Consider the following 16,292-nt stretch of genomic DNA (forward strand, 5'->3'; position numbering starts at 1 on the left):
AGCCAGTGTGTGGTTTGACAGTCAGACCCGCCTTTCCTTGTCACATCTGATTTTTTGTAGTGGTGGCAACACTCAACTGGAAGCTTAAACTTCAAACTGGGACCATCTGTAACCAATAGGTTATGTCACAGTGGAAATAGTCGAGGAAATAATTATTTCAACCGCAGGTGAATCTGTAAGTTTGCTAGCTTACAAAGAAATGAACAGTCTCACATTTTTAATAATATTTTCATATTAATGGAGAGAGACAGAATTTTAACCAAACTAATTACACAACAGTTATACACTGAATTGCTTGTCATTGAGTGAATTATTTGAGCTACTAAAACTCAGCCTGAGTTCTGGCTCCTACAGATTCAAACGTGACCTGACCAATTTTTAGGACCAATGCTTCTACCAATATTTAGCGATATAAAAAGCCAATATTCTGATACATTAGCTGATATTTATTTCAAAAATGCAATACAAGCAGAATTCCCTAACATTTGTTATATGTAGTTACTTTTTCCACACTCTGCTTATACCAGCTAGTTGTTTTTGTGATATTCTAAACACCAACAGAGAAGTTGCCTTCTGGTGGTCAATACTTTCTATACTCTGTTAAAGATCATGGTTCCTCTCTACCTGCAGACAAATATAATCAACTTTATTATTATAAAAGAATTTAATGGATCCTTGATTCAAATTTAAAAATATATTTAATATAAACAACATAATAAATTATTTTCTCTTTTGAGTGGCCCCAGTTATTGATCAGTGTAGTAATGAATGAATCCAGTGTTTCCCAAACACATGGGCCAGGTCCCCCTGGTGTGTCTCAAAGGTTCTCCAGGTGGACCACAGTGATAACAGAAATTCAGTTTGAAATTATTAACAAGTATGTAAAGTTACAAATGTATATAAATGCCTATATTTATATAAAGAGTTAATTAAAACTGGTAATCAGAGGTGGTTAGTTTGTGATATTGATTGGCATTGATGCCATAATACTAGCCTTTCCACCAATAATACTAATGCAGGGGTAGGCAACTCAAGGCCTCGAGTGCCGGTGTCCTGCAGGTTTTAGATCGCACCCTGGGTTAACACACCTGAATCAAATGATTAGTTCATTACCAGGCCTCTGGAGAACTTCAAGAAATGCTGAGGAGTCATTTAGCCCTTTAAATCAGCTGTGATGGATCATGGACACATCTAAAACCTCCAGGACACCGGCACTCGAGGCCTGGAGTTGCCTACCCCTGTACTAATGTATGATGGAGGATTTCAGTAGCTTTTCCTTAGCAGTGACGTGTGGGCTGGACGATGGGACACAGTGGAGTTGAGCTGACAGAGTGAAACAGAGGATCCGACAGCAGGAGCGGCCGCTGATGCGCTCTTCATCACGGCCGACTCCCACTTAAAAAACTCGCACCCTTTCTCCATCCGTCCTCCGCTGCCCGATCGGCGGACTGGGCAGCAATAAAACCCTCGACCGTGGTTTGGACCGCCGTTTGACACGACCTGACGCTTTGCACGACGACCGCACGCGCACAGTGGAGAAGTGATCTTCTGAGCTCCTCTCACAGAAATGATGGAACGGTCGGCACGAGAGGGGAGAGCGTTGGTTGACAAAGAGGAGAGGACACTGCCGTGTGAGGAAGGACGCAAGGGAGCTGTAGCTTGTTTGGCCGGCTCGGTGTAGATGGTAAAGGAGGATCTCAGAGTGTCTTTATGTTTTGGGATTTGTGTGATGGCGGGTTTGGGCCGGGCAAAGGACGTGTTGGGGGTGGAGGTTTTTTCTGGGACAAAAGGATTAGGCCTAATCGAACAGTTCTTAGTGGGAACATATGATGTTTTGTGAAGTTGGAGGGAGGTTCTAAGTCCTGTGTTGCACTGATTTGATTTACCAATGTTAACAGTTTTAGGCACAGCAAAATAAATATCTGAGGTCACTGAATGCATCGTTTCTGTTGTTGTTCTGTTGTTCATTGCTGTTAAGATACAACAATGAGATTTTTGACCTTTACTGGTAGAATCTGTGGTAATCTTTTGCATTTTAGAGCTCTTTCCAGTTGATTCTCTCATATCATCATTCAAAGTGAGCCGACTTCCTGCTGAATGTGAAGTATGCTGCTCTAACCAATCATAAGATCCACTATCAAACTCGGACATGTACTCTGCATCACATTCATCATTTGCTTCATTAACATCACCCTCCAACACCATGTCGTCATATGAGCCGCACCTCTCCTCAGTTTCCACTAAAAGCTCCGCACCCTCCTCTTTCTCCGTGGATCCTAGCATTGCTTCTGTTTTTGAGGCCCAGTTTGGTGGAGACAGATTTGAAAAGCAGCTCACGGTAGTGGAACACAGAATAAGACTGCTATTGTTATTCTGGGGAGAAACACAGTTTGTAACAACTGAGGTGGAAAGGCTAGGGGCAGCCTCTGCTGTGACTGATTTCCTGCCGTGCCTCAACAGCGGCGCCATCGTGCCGTTCAGAAGAGTCTTTGGTGAGATCAGGCTTTGACAGATTTGAGCAGATTTGTAAACGGAGCTTGGGTTTTTCTCTGTGGCAAAGTTTTGAGCAATCTCCTCGGGACATGGTTGTTTTTGACAAGCTTTGAGGGGAATTTTAAATGATGAGTGTTTGCTACGGATGACTGCATTTTTCTTTTCATTCTCATTAGGTTTTTCTTTCTTGTCTGCAGGACAGGCAGTGTTTCCAAACACTGGTTTGGCCATCACCGGGGTCTACAGGACACAGAGAAGATTTTAAATCAGTATCTGAATGGTACAACCCATTAACTATCAAATTAACTCTGGAAGCACTTCTTCTGAGTTACATAAACTATATTGCCAACAGCATTCCCTCAGCCAGCAAAATAATTGGATTTCCAAACTCAGGTTTTCCAGTTATTTCCATGGATGCAGGTGTGAAAGAATGGCCTGCACAGAGTCCTGACCTGAACCCAATAGAACACCTTTGAGATAAGTTAGTGTAGAAACTCCGAGCCAGGCCTTCTCATCCAACATCAGTGTCTGACCTTACAAATGTGATTCCAGACAACGGTCAGAAATTCCCATAAACAGTCCTAAACCCAGTGGAAAGGTTTCCCAGAAGAGCTGAAGCTATCACAGCTACAAAGGGTGAACTGACATAAAACTCTTTGGATTAAAAATGGGACGTCACTAAAGTTCATATGTGTGTGAAGGCAGACGAGCGAACACCATTGGCAATACAGTATACTTAGTTCTAATGTTGTCTTCTCTCCAAGCACACAAAATACAAACTTAAAGATATAATTTTATTAATAAATAAAATCTAAATCAGTACAACATTTTTAAAAAATGTCCACAATCAAAATGTTTTTGCACAGAGCAAATTTCCTTTATATTATTATCTTCACAGAGCTTTTAAATTTGGAAGATGATGAGGGATGCTAGGATTTCCAGAGTTGGGGTTCGTTAAGGGCGACATCGGCCGGCCACTCACCCTCTCCAGGCTCCTAGTAACCTTCATTATGCACCCATCCCTCATCATTCTTGCTGCCAGCTGAGCTGTGTTTCGGGCATCATCTAAACCTGAGAGAGAAAACAAAGAAGGGTTAGGCCGTTAGGTTGATGGTCGTGTGTAATACAGAATTATCTACACTTGGTCACATACCAGAATGTTCTCTGCCCGAAAACTGTATTCCGAGATCCTGAAGAGCTCCATTCAGGCCTTTGGGTTTCCTGTTGTAAAAAAGCTGGAAAAACAAAAAGAAGTTAGAGAAACAACCACATGAGCAGAGGTAATTAGAGTAAATCAGCTCAATTACACAGTCTGTGACATCTTAGATCTTAATAAAAATATGTACTCCTTTTACTGCATAATATATGCCTTTTTGGACTCACTTAAATCTGTATTCTAGTCTTTGTGCTTTTACCTTAAAACTGACACCCATTTAAACATTTTATGCTTAAATAAAACATACAATAAACAAAGACACCTTCGAAACTCTTACCCGGTATGTGCTTCTCAGGTCTATCCAGCTGTTGAGAACATCAGGTTTATGAAGCTGTTTGCGTTTACACTCGTACTGCAGACAAACTCCAAGATCCCAGTCTGACACCCAGCAGAGACCAAAGAACACAAATTTCAGTGCACTTTTGCTCATTTTATACCATTTAATACCTTAAATAGTCTTAAGAACTGCAGTAAATGAGCAGATTTAATGGTTCTCTATAGCTAGTTTAAAAATACAATTGAGACCCCAGTGGTTCACCAATGTCAATTCATAGCAATGCTGAGCTTACAGATGTGTAGACCAATATACTGAGAACTTTTACCTGACCACGTGAGGAAAGTACACAGCTTTTGAGACGGTCCCGAACATCTCTGGTCTTTGTTGGCAAAGGCCACTCCCATTTCGAGCTGAAGGTTTTGGAGCCAACGGCTGAACCGCGAGAGACAGATGTGAAGCGGGATCCCTACTTCAACCTGCATCTGTACAAGAGAGAAATAAAAGTTGGTTGTAATGTAACACAGAGCATGCTGGCATTTTTAAATGTGTATGCTGCAGACACCTGTGTAATCCCAGTCAGCTCAGTGCAGAAGTCAGACAGGATGGGGTGCTCCTGGGGTTGAACATAAGTGTGAAATTCAGACTCCATCTCCCCCGTGGACGTGTTCAGCAGAACAGCAGGAAACTCGACTGCAGGGAGGAAGAAAGAAAAGATGGGCCGGTGTTAAAACAGTAAGGACATCACCCGGATGTAAACTGTGAATGTTAAATCTGCTCCTTACTAATTTCTTGGCTGCGGTTGTTTTTCTCTCTCCAGCAAGTGGACTCAAAGTCGATCACAATCAGATAAGAAAATATTTGATCTGAAAGAACCAGACAGTTTTCACAGCCATGATCCAGTGTTAAAAAAAAAATCAACTGTCAAACAAATCCGATTTGAACGTGGCATACTCACTTGATACCACAGATTTCTTCGACACAGAGGACTTGCTCCGCTGTCTCAACAATCCTAATTCCCTGCGAAGGGACGAAGATAAAATAGTGTGTATATCGTAACAACACCTGAATTTAAAGTTTACAGTGAACCACAATTCTACTTTTAACTGAATACGCTGTCCTCGCAGATGTACTTATAGCATTTATCTAAAACAATATTGAAAAACGTAACTTGTAATCGACATAAACTTATTCGTTGCTTTCAAAACACGTTCCTTTGTTCAGTTTGTTTAGGTTAGCAGATAAGCCAGCAAACAGGCTAATTTTACTTACTTCGCCAATTTCTTTGTGGTCATAGCTGTTATTTAATTTTGCCACGGTGATGTTTCTGCGACCGTCTTTCTATGAGAAACTGTGAACTATAGCAGGAGCTTGACTTTAGCCATTAATTGAAAACTCGGGGAATTCGCGCTGTTTCTTTCAAAACGGCATCTGTAGCTCCGAGCTCGATTATTTAAGCCTGCAAGTCGGCAGGCATCACTGTAGAGTCAAAAATAGTCGAGCTTCTGTTGCCGTCTTACGATTTCTTATCAAAATAAAAGACCTCTTAACACTCAAAGCAGCTAGGTTGTTATATAGTTAACAAAAAACTGAACAAAATCTAAGACTAGATGTGTGAAAAATACTCCACTTTTGTAAAAACTTAAACAAAAATAAAAACGACTTAAAAACGTCAAATTAAACTATCAGAAACGGTTTTGTGAACTCGAAAAATGTTTAAAACAAAAAGAATAAAAACTATAGATGAAATATCCTGTTTTAGTATCTGTTTGGTAAAAACCTTATTACAACATGCTTGATGAGGCACTGACGTCGTGTATACTGAGATTGTGGTTGTCTGCATGCCTGTGAGCCAGCTGCTTTTAAAAAGTGCTGTGTTTTTATTGTAGTAACTTTGCTGATTTTCCTGAAGCTTGCCCCTGAAATATGTGCTTCATACAATAATAATTGAAAAAATTGTGAAAAATAACACTGAAACCATTAACAAATAAATCTAAACATTAAATAACAATAACTAAATTAAAACAAAGAAAATTCCCCCTGGAAACTAACTGAAACCAAGCTCAATTTTAAACAAAAAAGTCAAAATGGAATAAAAATTAAGAACTAACTAGAAAATGCTAATCTATAAACAACAATTCTGCTACATGCACATAGCCGTAGCTACTCGTGTTTTATTTTTAAAGTTACAGACAGGAAGTAATGCTAGTACCTGTTTTTATTTGCACTTACAAGACAAAACTAGTAACACATGCTTTAGCCATGTGTTACTAACTGAAGATATTGGCAGAAACATATAATTTTGGACCAAACCGGACCTATGGCGTGTGGTATTTACACAATTTTACCCTTATTATACATCTCACGCGTATACCGGACTTCAAATTTGATTTAAACTAAAATTTCAGCTAGGTTGAGATTTCCTGTGTAACTGTGACTCTGATATAAATAAACTAACTAACCAGAAAGAGAAGAATAAGAAAGTCGTCCGCTGAACCAGCATTTATGAGCACTTTAATTTGTGAAACTGAACTTTTGTTGATAACAAATGGCTTCGCTGTGTTTTCAGTTCCCCAGCTCTGGGTAATGTGCTGTAAACGTAGCATAGTCTTTCTGTATTTTATTTTGGTTTAAACTGCCTGTCGAAAATACAGTTCAACGAACAATTACCAGCTCCAAAATTAAGTAAACATGAAAATGAAAAAGCTCACTGACAGCGTGTGATTCTTAGCTGTTTTTAATGCCCACAGCTATATTAGTAACTCTAAAGTTTGAGCTCCAGCTCTACAGAACAAGGCTGCATTGCTCTGCACTTATTTGAACCTACAAACATTGCACATTTAAAAAGGAGCATCAGTAAATCTTAGCTCTACCCAAACTGAAATATGTTTTTGGTTTGCCTTCCAGTGTAAATATAATTGGCTGGAACATGGAGTCTTCCACAGTTGCAAAGTGCAAAGCAAAGAAAAGGAAAAACAGCACCCACACAGCTCAGGAGGAGGCTAAGAGATTTAAAACTGAACAGCGAGATGATGAGGTGCTGCAGTGTGGACCTGCCTCTTGCTTGCCAAGGGTTTCGATATTGCCTGACTGCCTTCAGCAACCGATCGCCCTGAATGAACTGACAGAGCTGCTGCAGTATGCCGCTCTCGGGAAAGCAGGTGGCATCAAAAAGCCCAGGTAACAGCTGCAGTAGTAATGTGTTATCTACCCCATCAGCTGGTGTCAAAGAGTCCTCAGTAACTCATACTGTGCCGTTATACTCACATAATAATAATAATTTAAAATGTGTTTTTTTCTGTCTACCAGCTGGTGCCGTCTCCGCCATCACAGAAGGGTTAAAGGTGTAAATGTTGTGATTGTGGAGGACCTGACACAGAATCACTTTTACAAACACTACCTCTGTCTGCAGCACCTCAGGACCAGCTACACTTCTGTAAGAGGGAAAATAAACACAGCAAATCAAATTATTTATGAGTGAAGTCATATTCGTAGCACTTTAGCAAAAAAATAAATAAATCTTACTTTTTTTAGAGGGTCACCTTCACGCCATCATCTGTAGATGTAGTATCTGGAATCTTTTCCAGTCAAGTTCCCAAACAGGACAGTTTGTCTGTCTCCAAACCAGATGAGGAACTGCAGGAAGGTGAGAATCATGTGATGGATGATGGATTCATTTAGCTCCTATTATCTTTTCTTATTAATATTCATCATATTATTATACTGTAACATTAAGTGAAGAATATTCGATCTCTCTGGTGTTTTTGAGTTTTCATGTAAGGTTTTTGCTCTTCTCTGTACCTGTGTTCACTTTTTCTGTGCACTGGTGCAGCGATGAAGAACCACCCAATCATCACTGTGTTTGGGACCGAGAGGAGAGGACTCACAGCATATGTTCTCACAGAGGATGAGATGATCAAGAATAACTACCCTGTTAAAGGTAAGAATTTTTCTCTTTGTAATATTGTGTCAACTAAGAGTTGACACAATATTACAAATATTACATTTGGTAATAAAAAAAAAATCATGAAATAAGAGATGAGAGGGATCTTTTTTCTGTCGATGCATTTTTTTAATGTTGTCATGGCCATCCAACAAAAAGGAAAAGAAAAATAGATGTTCATACTGGGATCAATCACAATTGTTTCTGTTTTCCATCCTTTTTTTTAATTGCCACTTGGCTTCTTCTTGTTTCTATCTAACACTTTTCTACTCCCAAGGTGCTTTTTACTACAAGCCGTAGCAACCCATTCATACAGAGCTTTATTCTGTGCTCCTGAGCACTGATCTCTGAAGGATCAGGGCCCATTTGGGGTTTAGTGTGTTAAAACAGTAATCTGATATTTTTTAAACTATATCTTGTGACAAAATTACCAAATATTAGATGGAAAAATAAAATAAGCCAACCTGGGGCATTTCAACATGAGTGCTGAGTGGCGAGATTTACTTTGAGCTTTGACCTTGAATATGAGTGGTATGGTGTTGTGTGGGCTCAGCGTCTCCTCCTCACCTGTTGGTTTATTTGTTTTCAAACAGGAATGCCCGGCTTTGAGGAATTTGTGTGTACAAACTGCGCTGACTGTGTGACTGACAGCAGCCCCCTCTTTGGAATCGACTGTGAAATGGTGAGAGACTAAAATATTTTGTCACTTCCCATTTTCCACGATGGAATCAGGTGGCATCACAGAGGTGCAGCTGACAGCTAACAACCTGTACGGCGCTATATTGTGTGGCTGATTTTTGACTTACCCAACACTTTTTAACCTTTATTAGTCCCACGTGTGGGACTAATAAAGGTTATCTTATCTTATCTTTTGAAAACCAGATCCCAGATTAAAAATAAACAAACAAACAAAAAAAACTGTAGCACTATGTCCATTTCTTTGCCCAGTGTTTCCCAGCAGGGCAGTGTGCCTCGGTAAATAGGAAGCTTCCACTCACATGCCTGTGTTAGCATCTCATTGACTATGCCTATGATAACAACTGCAGCACAAAAGGTTACATCCATAACATCGATTTGTAGCTTTTTTCCTGCAATTTTTAGTATGATTGAGTTTTTGCATTCACTCACTGTTATGTTTATTTTATGTTTCAGTGTGTAACAAAAGATGGAAAAGAGCTAACTCGTGTTTCTCTGGTGGACGGTGATGGGAAGTGTTTAATGGATGAGCTGGTGAAACCTCCGAACCACATTCTCAACTACTGTACCAAGTACACACGCTTTTTTATGGTCTCGAGTTTTAATAAATTGTTAAGAGTCACATTATGTTTGTACAGGAATCTGTGTCAGTCAGTGTCATATGTTACATCTTATAGAAACATATTCATTGTTCTGTCTGAAATTCTTTCTCCAACACTGCTCGTATCTCCTGATAGATTCTCTGGTATCACACCTGCGATGTTGCAACGAGTAACAACGACTCTGCAGGATGTTCAAGAAATGCTTATTAGGATTTTGCCACATGAGGCAGTTCTGGTGGGCCATTCTCTTGAACATGACCTCATAGCTTTGAAAGTGAGTGATTTCTTTCAAACCTTCTGATGAAGTCATGGCTCACAAAAACAAAATATTAAAACAAAACACTGTGTGCAGGATATTGGCAGCTTTTTAACATTTATCAGAAATGTTAGAACATGATCATCTTGACTCGGCTGAAATAGTACTTTATTCCAGCAGTAATCATGTCCTGTAATTTCAGAGAAAATATCTTAAAAGAAATACTTCAGTTTTGTCATTAACATGAACTGTAAACCATGTTGCGTCTGTGCCCGCCCCGCAGCTCATCCACAAGCATGTAATTGACACGTCACTGCTGTACAAGAGGGAGTGTGGGCGAAGGTATAAGCTCAAGGTTCTGACTGGGATCATACTGAAGTGAGTTCTCGTGTTATCTCTAAATATTTCTGTCCCACTGTGATCGATAACCTAATTTTCCACTCGTATCTCAGGAGGAAAATACAAACAGAAGATATGTTGGGTCATCATCCAACTGAGGATGCTCTGGCAGCCCTAGAGCTGGCCCAGTACTTTATCAAAACAGGACCTCGCCAGGTAGGAAATCATATTTGGAAAAGTACACACACACTCACACACACACACACACAGGAATAATCTAACATTTCCTTTGCTTACTGTCAGGTTTTAGAGATTCACTGGAAGGCGCTGTGGAGAGAAACAAGAGAGGAGCCCTCACAGAGTCACAGGTACAACAGTCTCTATATTGTTAGCGTGCAGGTCAGTCTGTAACTTGTGTTTGGGTAACCTTAAAAAGAAAAAAAAAAACATGGGTCTGACTAAAAACGTAAAACACAGTGATCCACTAAGCCATGCTGGGATTACTCATCCAGTCTTTCTTCCTTCTCGTCATGTGTAAACCCCACACACAGCAGAGGGTGTGGGTTTTCTTATAGCCAGGCATTAACAAATTATAAAGTGACCTGATGTAACCTGTAGGTGGAGCAGGTCAGAAAATTAACCTTACTGCGCTCAGATGCTGCCATTATATATAATTTAAGGTCAAATAACTTAAATGACCCTGCTTGTCATTTACTGAGAGAGAGAAGGAGAAAACCCTGAACGAATAAACTCAATCTGCTGCATTCAGCTTCAAGGTGATCGCTGGAGTGGGTGAAACGGAGGAGAAGTGGATGAAATGGAATTGTAGAATAACAAATGTCACTTTAGTGTTGCAGGTCAGGTCAAGTAGTTAATGTCCACATATTTTGGAGGTCTGCTGGGGTGGATTGTCTCATGTTTGCTCTGAGCTGAGTGAACTGTGTCTTTGTCCGGGTTTTTTTAACCTTCAAGTTAAGGCAGTGCATTGCACACCTGAAAATTAAGCACTTGAAGAAATGTAGGTTTTAAAACAGGATGTAAACCTCCTGCAGTAAGCATGTAGGAACTGACCCATGTGACCCACTGTGTTATCTTCAGAGGTATTTAACACACTGTGAAACTATTTGCAATCGGCCTCCTGATCTCTGTAATCTGTTTTTGTCTTGTTTTGGATCTCTTTCCATCCAGTGGCCTCAGCTACCAGCTAAGACTGACCAACTTTATGAAAGTCTGAAATGAGAAAACAAATTTAGGCATTAAAGTCGTCTCAGAATACTGTGGATGGATTGAGTTGTTCACCTGCTGCTGACAGGTCCTCTGTCTTTCCTTCTTGTGCAGGTTTTCTGACGTGCTACACGCACTTGGACGTTCAGTAGCCTTTTTAGGAAAAGATTCCAGTCACAAGCAGTGTAACTCAGACAAAGAGGTAAGAAGTAAGGTGATGTCTCTTGTGTCTGTAATGAAACACTCGACTGAACCCCCCAAAGCTTTTTAGACGTTACTGACTCCTTCTCCAGTACATGTGAAAGTATTGGTTCATTGTTTTTCTTTCATATTTACCCTCACTTTCCTCTTGTAAACTCTTCCTGCTTTGCTTCTGCCCAATTACACCTAACTCATTATGCACCGCCCCCCTCCAGGTGCTTAAATCTTTCCGAAATCTGAAAGCGCAGCCGTTCTTCTCCGTCCTTCAGTTTTCCACCTTGTCAAACCATCTGAAGAGTTACTTCCCTCATCAGGAGCGGCACCATCAGATGGTGAGGCTTTTCGCCAGCGCTTTGTATCATTTTGAAGACATTCGCTTGCTTGTATTTACTCTGTCTATTTATTCCCTGCAGACTTGCTCAAGACTTCAGGACATGTGCGTAGTGTTTGCTGGGCCGTTCCCCACAGGCTTCTCTGACGGAGACGTGAAGCAGCTGTTTAGTTTCTGCGGAGCCGTTCGAAAAGTCAAGATGTTGAACACAGTGGTCAGGGTGTGCATCGCTTTCATTGTTTCACCAATTCGCTATAAAACCAGAGCTGCGAAATTCTTCACCGTTGCTTGAATGCTTAAGTGTTTGATCTCCCAGGTACACGCAGAGATTGAGTTTGAGTTGCTGGAGGGAGCGATGCTGGCGGTAAAAACTCTGAATGGCCTTAATGTGCTCGGGCAGAGTATAAAGGTAGCTCTCTTCCTTTTCCTTTTTTTCCCATTTGCTTCTGTTATTTATTCCCTTTGTGCTGCAGTTAGGCCCACATTTATGCAGATTATCTCCAACTACTTGTTATTTTCTAGGTACAGAGGCCGGTGTGTGAGTCAATGCTAGATCTGGACGTGACTCTTAAAGCACTGATGGGTGACGCTCTGAATGCCCGTCACCTCTACGCTGTTAAAATGAACCACAGTATGACTGAGTGCATCAGCACTTCCACAAAAGTTAATGGGCATGCGTCAGATGCTGAATGCTTAGATGTCACTCTTGTGAAAACAGTAAACGGGCTACTTCCTGCTAAAATAAACAAATGGTTGCATCTCAATACCTCTAAATCTGAACTGTGTGAGGAGTCAGTCAGAGAGACATTTGGCCACTTTGGCACAGTTAAGAGAGTCATCCTATCTGCCAAGCCTAAAGAATCCACAGGACATGCACGCATAGGTAAGGTGAAAACTACATTTATCACGCGTTGCACGTGCTGTGTGGGACGTTTGCGTACACTTCAGAGTCTAACATGTCCGGCTGTCAGTGTTTGTGAATTCAGAGGACAGACGCGCAGCGCTCAACTCTTCTGAGGATCTGTGGAAGAAGAACTACCTCATCTGTCCATCGCTGACACCGGTCCATTTGCCTTCATGGGTTGGAGCGGAGATTAAGGAGACAACCCACAGGCACAGCAGCGCTCAGGTAACGAGTAGATTGTTCTTTTTTTAACCCTTTATCACCCGTGTTTGACACAGGTTGCCTGGACTTGTTTCATAATTTTGGCTGTAAAAATGACAAAATAATTCTCATCTTTTTGGAACCATTTGAATTTTCTTTCTAGCCAAAAATGGTTGAGAGGGAAGCCAATCAAAAAGCTGACCTGAAAGTGAGGGGAGTTAAAACGACCTGTTTTCAGAAAGCGCGTGAACTCGGGGCCTGCTAACAGGGCAGAACTGTGAGTCATGCAAAGCTACTCCAGTCAAGTCAAGCATAAAAATATTGATCTGGAAATGTGCACAAAAAGGTCTCATTTGAAATGTTTGGGGTTTTTTTTCCAAGGCTCTGAATTCAATACTGTTGTTTTCTTTGAACAAGTATTTCAACCATCCTGGGTCATAACGCAGTTCTGTTGTGTCATCCTATAAAAATCCCAAATAAAAAGGGAAAAAGGAAAGGCTACACCAAGAAGAAACATCACACACAGATGACTTCACTAATTAAGAATATGACCAAAAATATAACATAGTAAAGTCTTACAGAAGAATTTGAATCTGTTAGTTACTTTTATTCTTTCCTATCTGCACACTTTCTGAACGTGTGGTCAGGTTTTATTGAGTTGAAATGTGACTAGTAATTAATTTCTCCCTCCTGTGGAAAATCAAACTGATCCCAGAATTCACACAGCGTGTCAGCACCTCAAAAGAGAAAAAAGAAAACACGTCATGAATTCTAAATAACTCTGTAGAGCGCAGGGATAAAACTGCAGCCTTGAGCTCACAGTATATCAGGGTTACTCTGAGCAGAGGCCAAGTGACAGCCCCACTGGAGTTTGTTAAATTGGATTTAAGAGTACGAGAAACAGAAAGCTGGATAGTGCTGGGACCATGATTATCTTTAGATGCTTAGCTGGCACGATCTTACAAATACAGATCCCCATGGTGAGCGTGATAAGCTGCTACGTTTAACGAATGGAGTATGATGGATGTCATCATGTGGTTTCAGGATATCTCCGTGTGATTGGTTGATATAGATAGTGCTGCATTGTGTTTTTTTCTTTTATAAGAATCCAATCTCAGTATAGGTTCATTTCCTGTAATAGATGACTGCGCCTGGCTCTGCTGGAGGTTTCTTCCTGTTAAAAGGGAGTTTTTCCTTCCCACTGTCGCCAAGGAGCTTGCTCATAGGGGAATCATATGATTGTTGGAGTTTTCTTGCAATAAAAAGCACTTTGAGGCAATTCCTGTTGTGATTTGGAGCTATAAAAATAAAATTGAATTCAATTAGGAGAGCTAAAAGCATCTTTGGTAATTAGATTTTTCAGAATATTATTGATGTACAGAACATGTATAATGATGACTCTTATGTTTTATATGCGTAGGAACAGCAGATGGATGTCGTGATGAGGAAGCTAGACCGCTGCCTGCAGAAGCTCTTCAGATTCCTCCCGGCTGGCACCTTGTCTGTGGTTGTGTTGCTCGGACACGCCAGGTGAGAACCCCGCAGCGTCTCTGCCTCATTCTGCCCTCCAGTCATACATTTCTGAACCATTTCCTCCCTGTTTTTCCTCCCCCTAGCACAAATGGTCACCTTCCCGGCTTGTGTCTAATGGAAGTCAAGCAAGATTATTGAGGAGATGGAGCTGTCGGCTCCAGGATGCCTGAACCTGTGTCACCTGGATCAAATGAAATCTGTTCAGTAAAGTGAAACCTGAAGGTGTTGGGTTTTACTGAGACTTGCTCTACCTCAGGAATTGCTTTTTTAGTTTTGTGTAATGCGGCAAGTTTTTTTTATGGCCTTGAAATAATCAAAGCTGCAAACTAAGATTTGCCTTTAGTGTGTGGATCTAAATTGAAGAACTCCATACCCTAAGGGTATAATAAAAATATGATGGTTTTCATTCCATGAATAAACAATATTTATACATTAACCTGGCTTCATGTTGTGGTACAATGATAGAAAATGAAGAAAACAACTTGGGAGTCTCATTTATGAGGGGAAAACATGCAGAGGGATTATGCTGTATGTAAAAGGAAGATGGAATGATTTCCACGAATGTAATGCTTGAATTAAATACAAAACACATGAATATTATTGTGCTTAGAATATAGGAACTTTGAATTTGGATGTTGTACTTAAAAGGGATTACATTTACAGACTAAAATTACACATTAAAGCAGTTCTGCTGCGACTGAGTGCAAACATTTATAAGCCAAACCTGCGTATAAATATAAAGGTCATTGCATATAAAATCAATCAGTGCTTCTTATCTGATTCCCTCAGAGATAGCTGATGTTTTTGTGATACAGAAACTTTAGCATATTTAATCAAACCATGCACGTCTGAATTGCAGGTCCTACAGTACAAAGTATGCTGTGATATTTCTTTGGAATATATCCACACAAATATTTAAGGGTTGAAAAAGGCTGGGCATCAGTGCATGACTGATCGAGGCCCTGCTCTGTGGATGTGTGTGAGAACCTCTATCAGGATGTAAAATTGTTTAATCAGTGTTGTATGTTCAAAATAATAGATCCCAGAATTAATACAGAACATGTAAGCGCCAATGCAGTTTCTTCATTTAACATTTGCAGGATTAAAGAAATGATTGTTTTAGAAGAAATCACAGCTAGAAAAATGACCCTGGTATCAATATAGGTATGGAAATGCCACTAATCACAAATATATCCATCCATCCACTTTCTTCTGCTTAATCTGCTGTATGGTGACACGGCCCTTGAAAATGTGCACAAAATGAACTTTTTGTAGTATTCTCCAGTGAATTATCAGAAGATAAAACAGTCAGGATACCAGTGCTTGTTTGCGCTCTGTGCAGAGGTGCCGCTTCCCAACAGGAAAAGGCTTCTCACCAAAACAGTGGTGAGTGGATTAGCTAAAAACTATAAATATATTAATATAATGGGCTGCATAGTGGTTAGCACTGTTGCCTCACAGCAAAAGGGTCACTGGTTTGAATCGACCATTTGGCCTCTGTGTGTGTAGTTTGTTCTGAATGGTTGTCTGCCTCTGTGTTGGCAACAGATTGTCGAGCTGCTCAAGGTGTACTCCACCTCTCATCCTAAGGTAGCTCCACCGCTCTGAATTGCATAAATAGAACAGAATTCAATTCAATAAAACTTTATTGATCCTGAAGGTTGACCCCGAAGGAAATAGTTTTATTTTTATTTTTTTCCAATTCATGCATGGATATTACATATGACGCTATGTAAATGCAGCCAGTAGGGAAGAGGAACTCCCACCAGTATCACATTATTTCTTTTCTACACTTTGATGTTCAGCATTAATTAATTTAGCCAGCAGGGTAGTAATCTCTTTCATCAGGGTCAGATCATTTATGATGTTAAAAGGGACAGGATGGTCTCCCTGTGACTTTTTACCAAACGCCCCAACAAACAATCATGTCACAGACGTTACACTGCTGCGCTTTTAATTCCAGTCTAATATATTCCATGACGCTGATGTCCAACACTTTGGATATATAACTGATTTAACTGTGTTCTCAAACAGAGCTCAAATGTGTTTAAAAAAGTGGCACCTGTTCTTAAAAACCCA

General features: G+C 40.4%; 2 protein-coding genes across 2 annotated transcripts; one reads left to right on the forward strand and one right to left on the reverse strand.

Moving 5' to 3' along the window:
* Positions 1-1,263: 1,263 nt before the first annotated feature.
* On the reverse strand, positions 1,264-5,278 carry eri2 (ERI1 exoribonuclease family member 2). The gene is made up of 9 exons (XM_085355674.1): positions 5,256-5,278; positions 4,942-5,003; positions 4,769-4,849; positions 4,549-4,676; positions 4,312-4,468; positions 3,987-4,087; positions 3,647-3,728; positions 3,476-3,564; positions 1,264-2,733 (listed from the first exon to the last, which is right to left on the reverse strand). The coding sequence occupies exons 1-9, from the start codon at positions 5,276-5,278 to the stop codon at positions 1,264-1,266; spliced, it is 2,193 nt and encodes a 730-aa protein (XP_085211800.1).
* A 941-nt stretch (positions 5,279-6,219) lies between these two features.
* On the forward strand, positions 6,220-14,426 carry rexo5 (RNA exonuclease 5). The gene is given in 19 exon segments (XM_085356557.1): positions 6,220-6,313; positions 6,891-7,163; positions 7,293-7,419; positions 7,518-7,629; positions 7,816-7,923; positions 8,520-8,608; positions 9,079-9,194; positions 9,360-9,498; positions 9,764-9,858; positions 9,933-10,035; positions 10,123-10,187; positions 11,158-11,245; positions 11,460-11,576; positions 11,658-11,795; positions 11,892-11,984; positions 12,098-12,458; positions 12,547-12,704; positions 14,101-14,210; positions 14,297-14,426. Coding segments are annotated over 18 exon segments (2,400 nt in total). The 5' UTR covers positions 6,220-6,313; positions 6,891-6,912.
* The last annotated feature ends 1,866 nt before the right edge of the window (positions 14,427-16,292 follow it).

Source organism: Diplotaxodon limnothrissa, linkage group LG6 (genome assembly GCF_057381915.1).
Source record: "Diplotaxodon limnothrissa isolate DT_005_m linkage group LG6, D_limnothrissa_male_GT1.1, whole genome shotgun sequence".
Lineage (NCBI taxonomy): Eukaryota > Metazoa > Chordata > Actinopteri > Cichliformes > Cichlidae > Diplotaxodon > Diplotaxodon limnothrissa.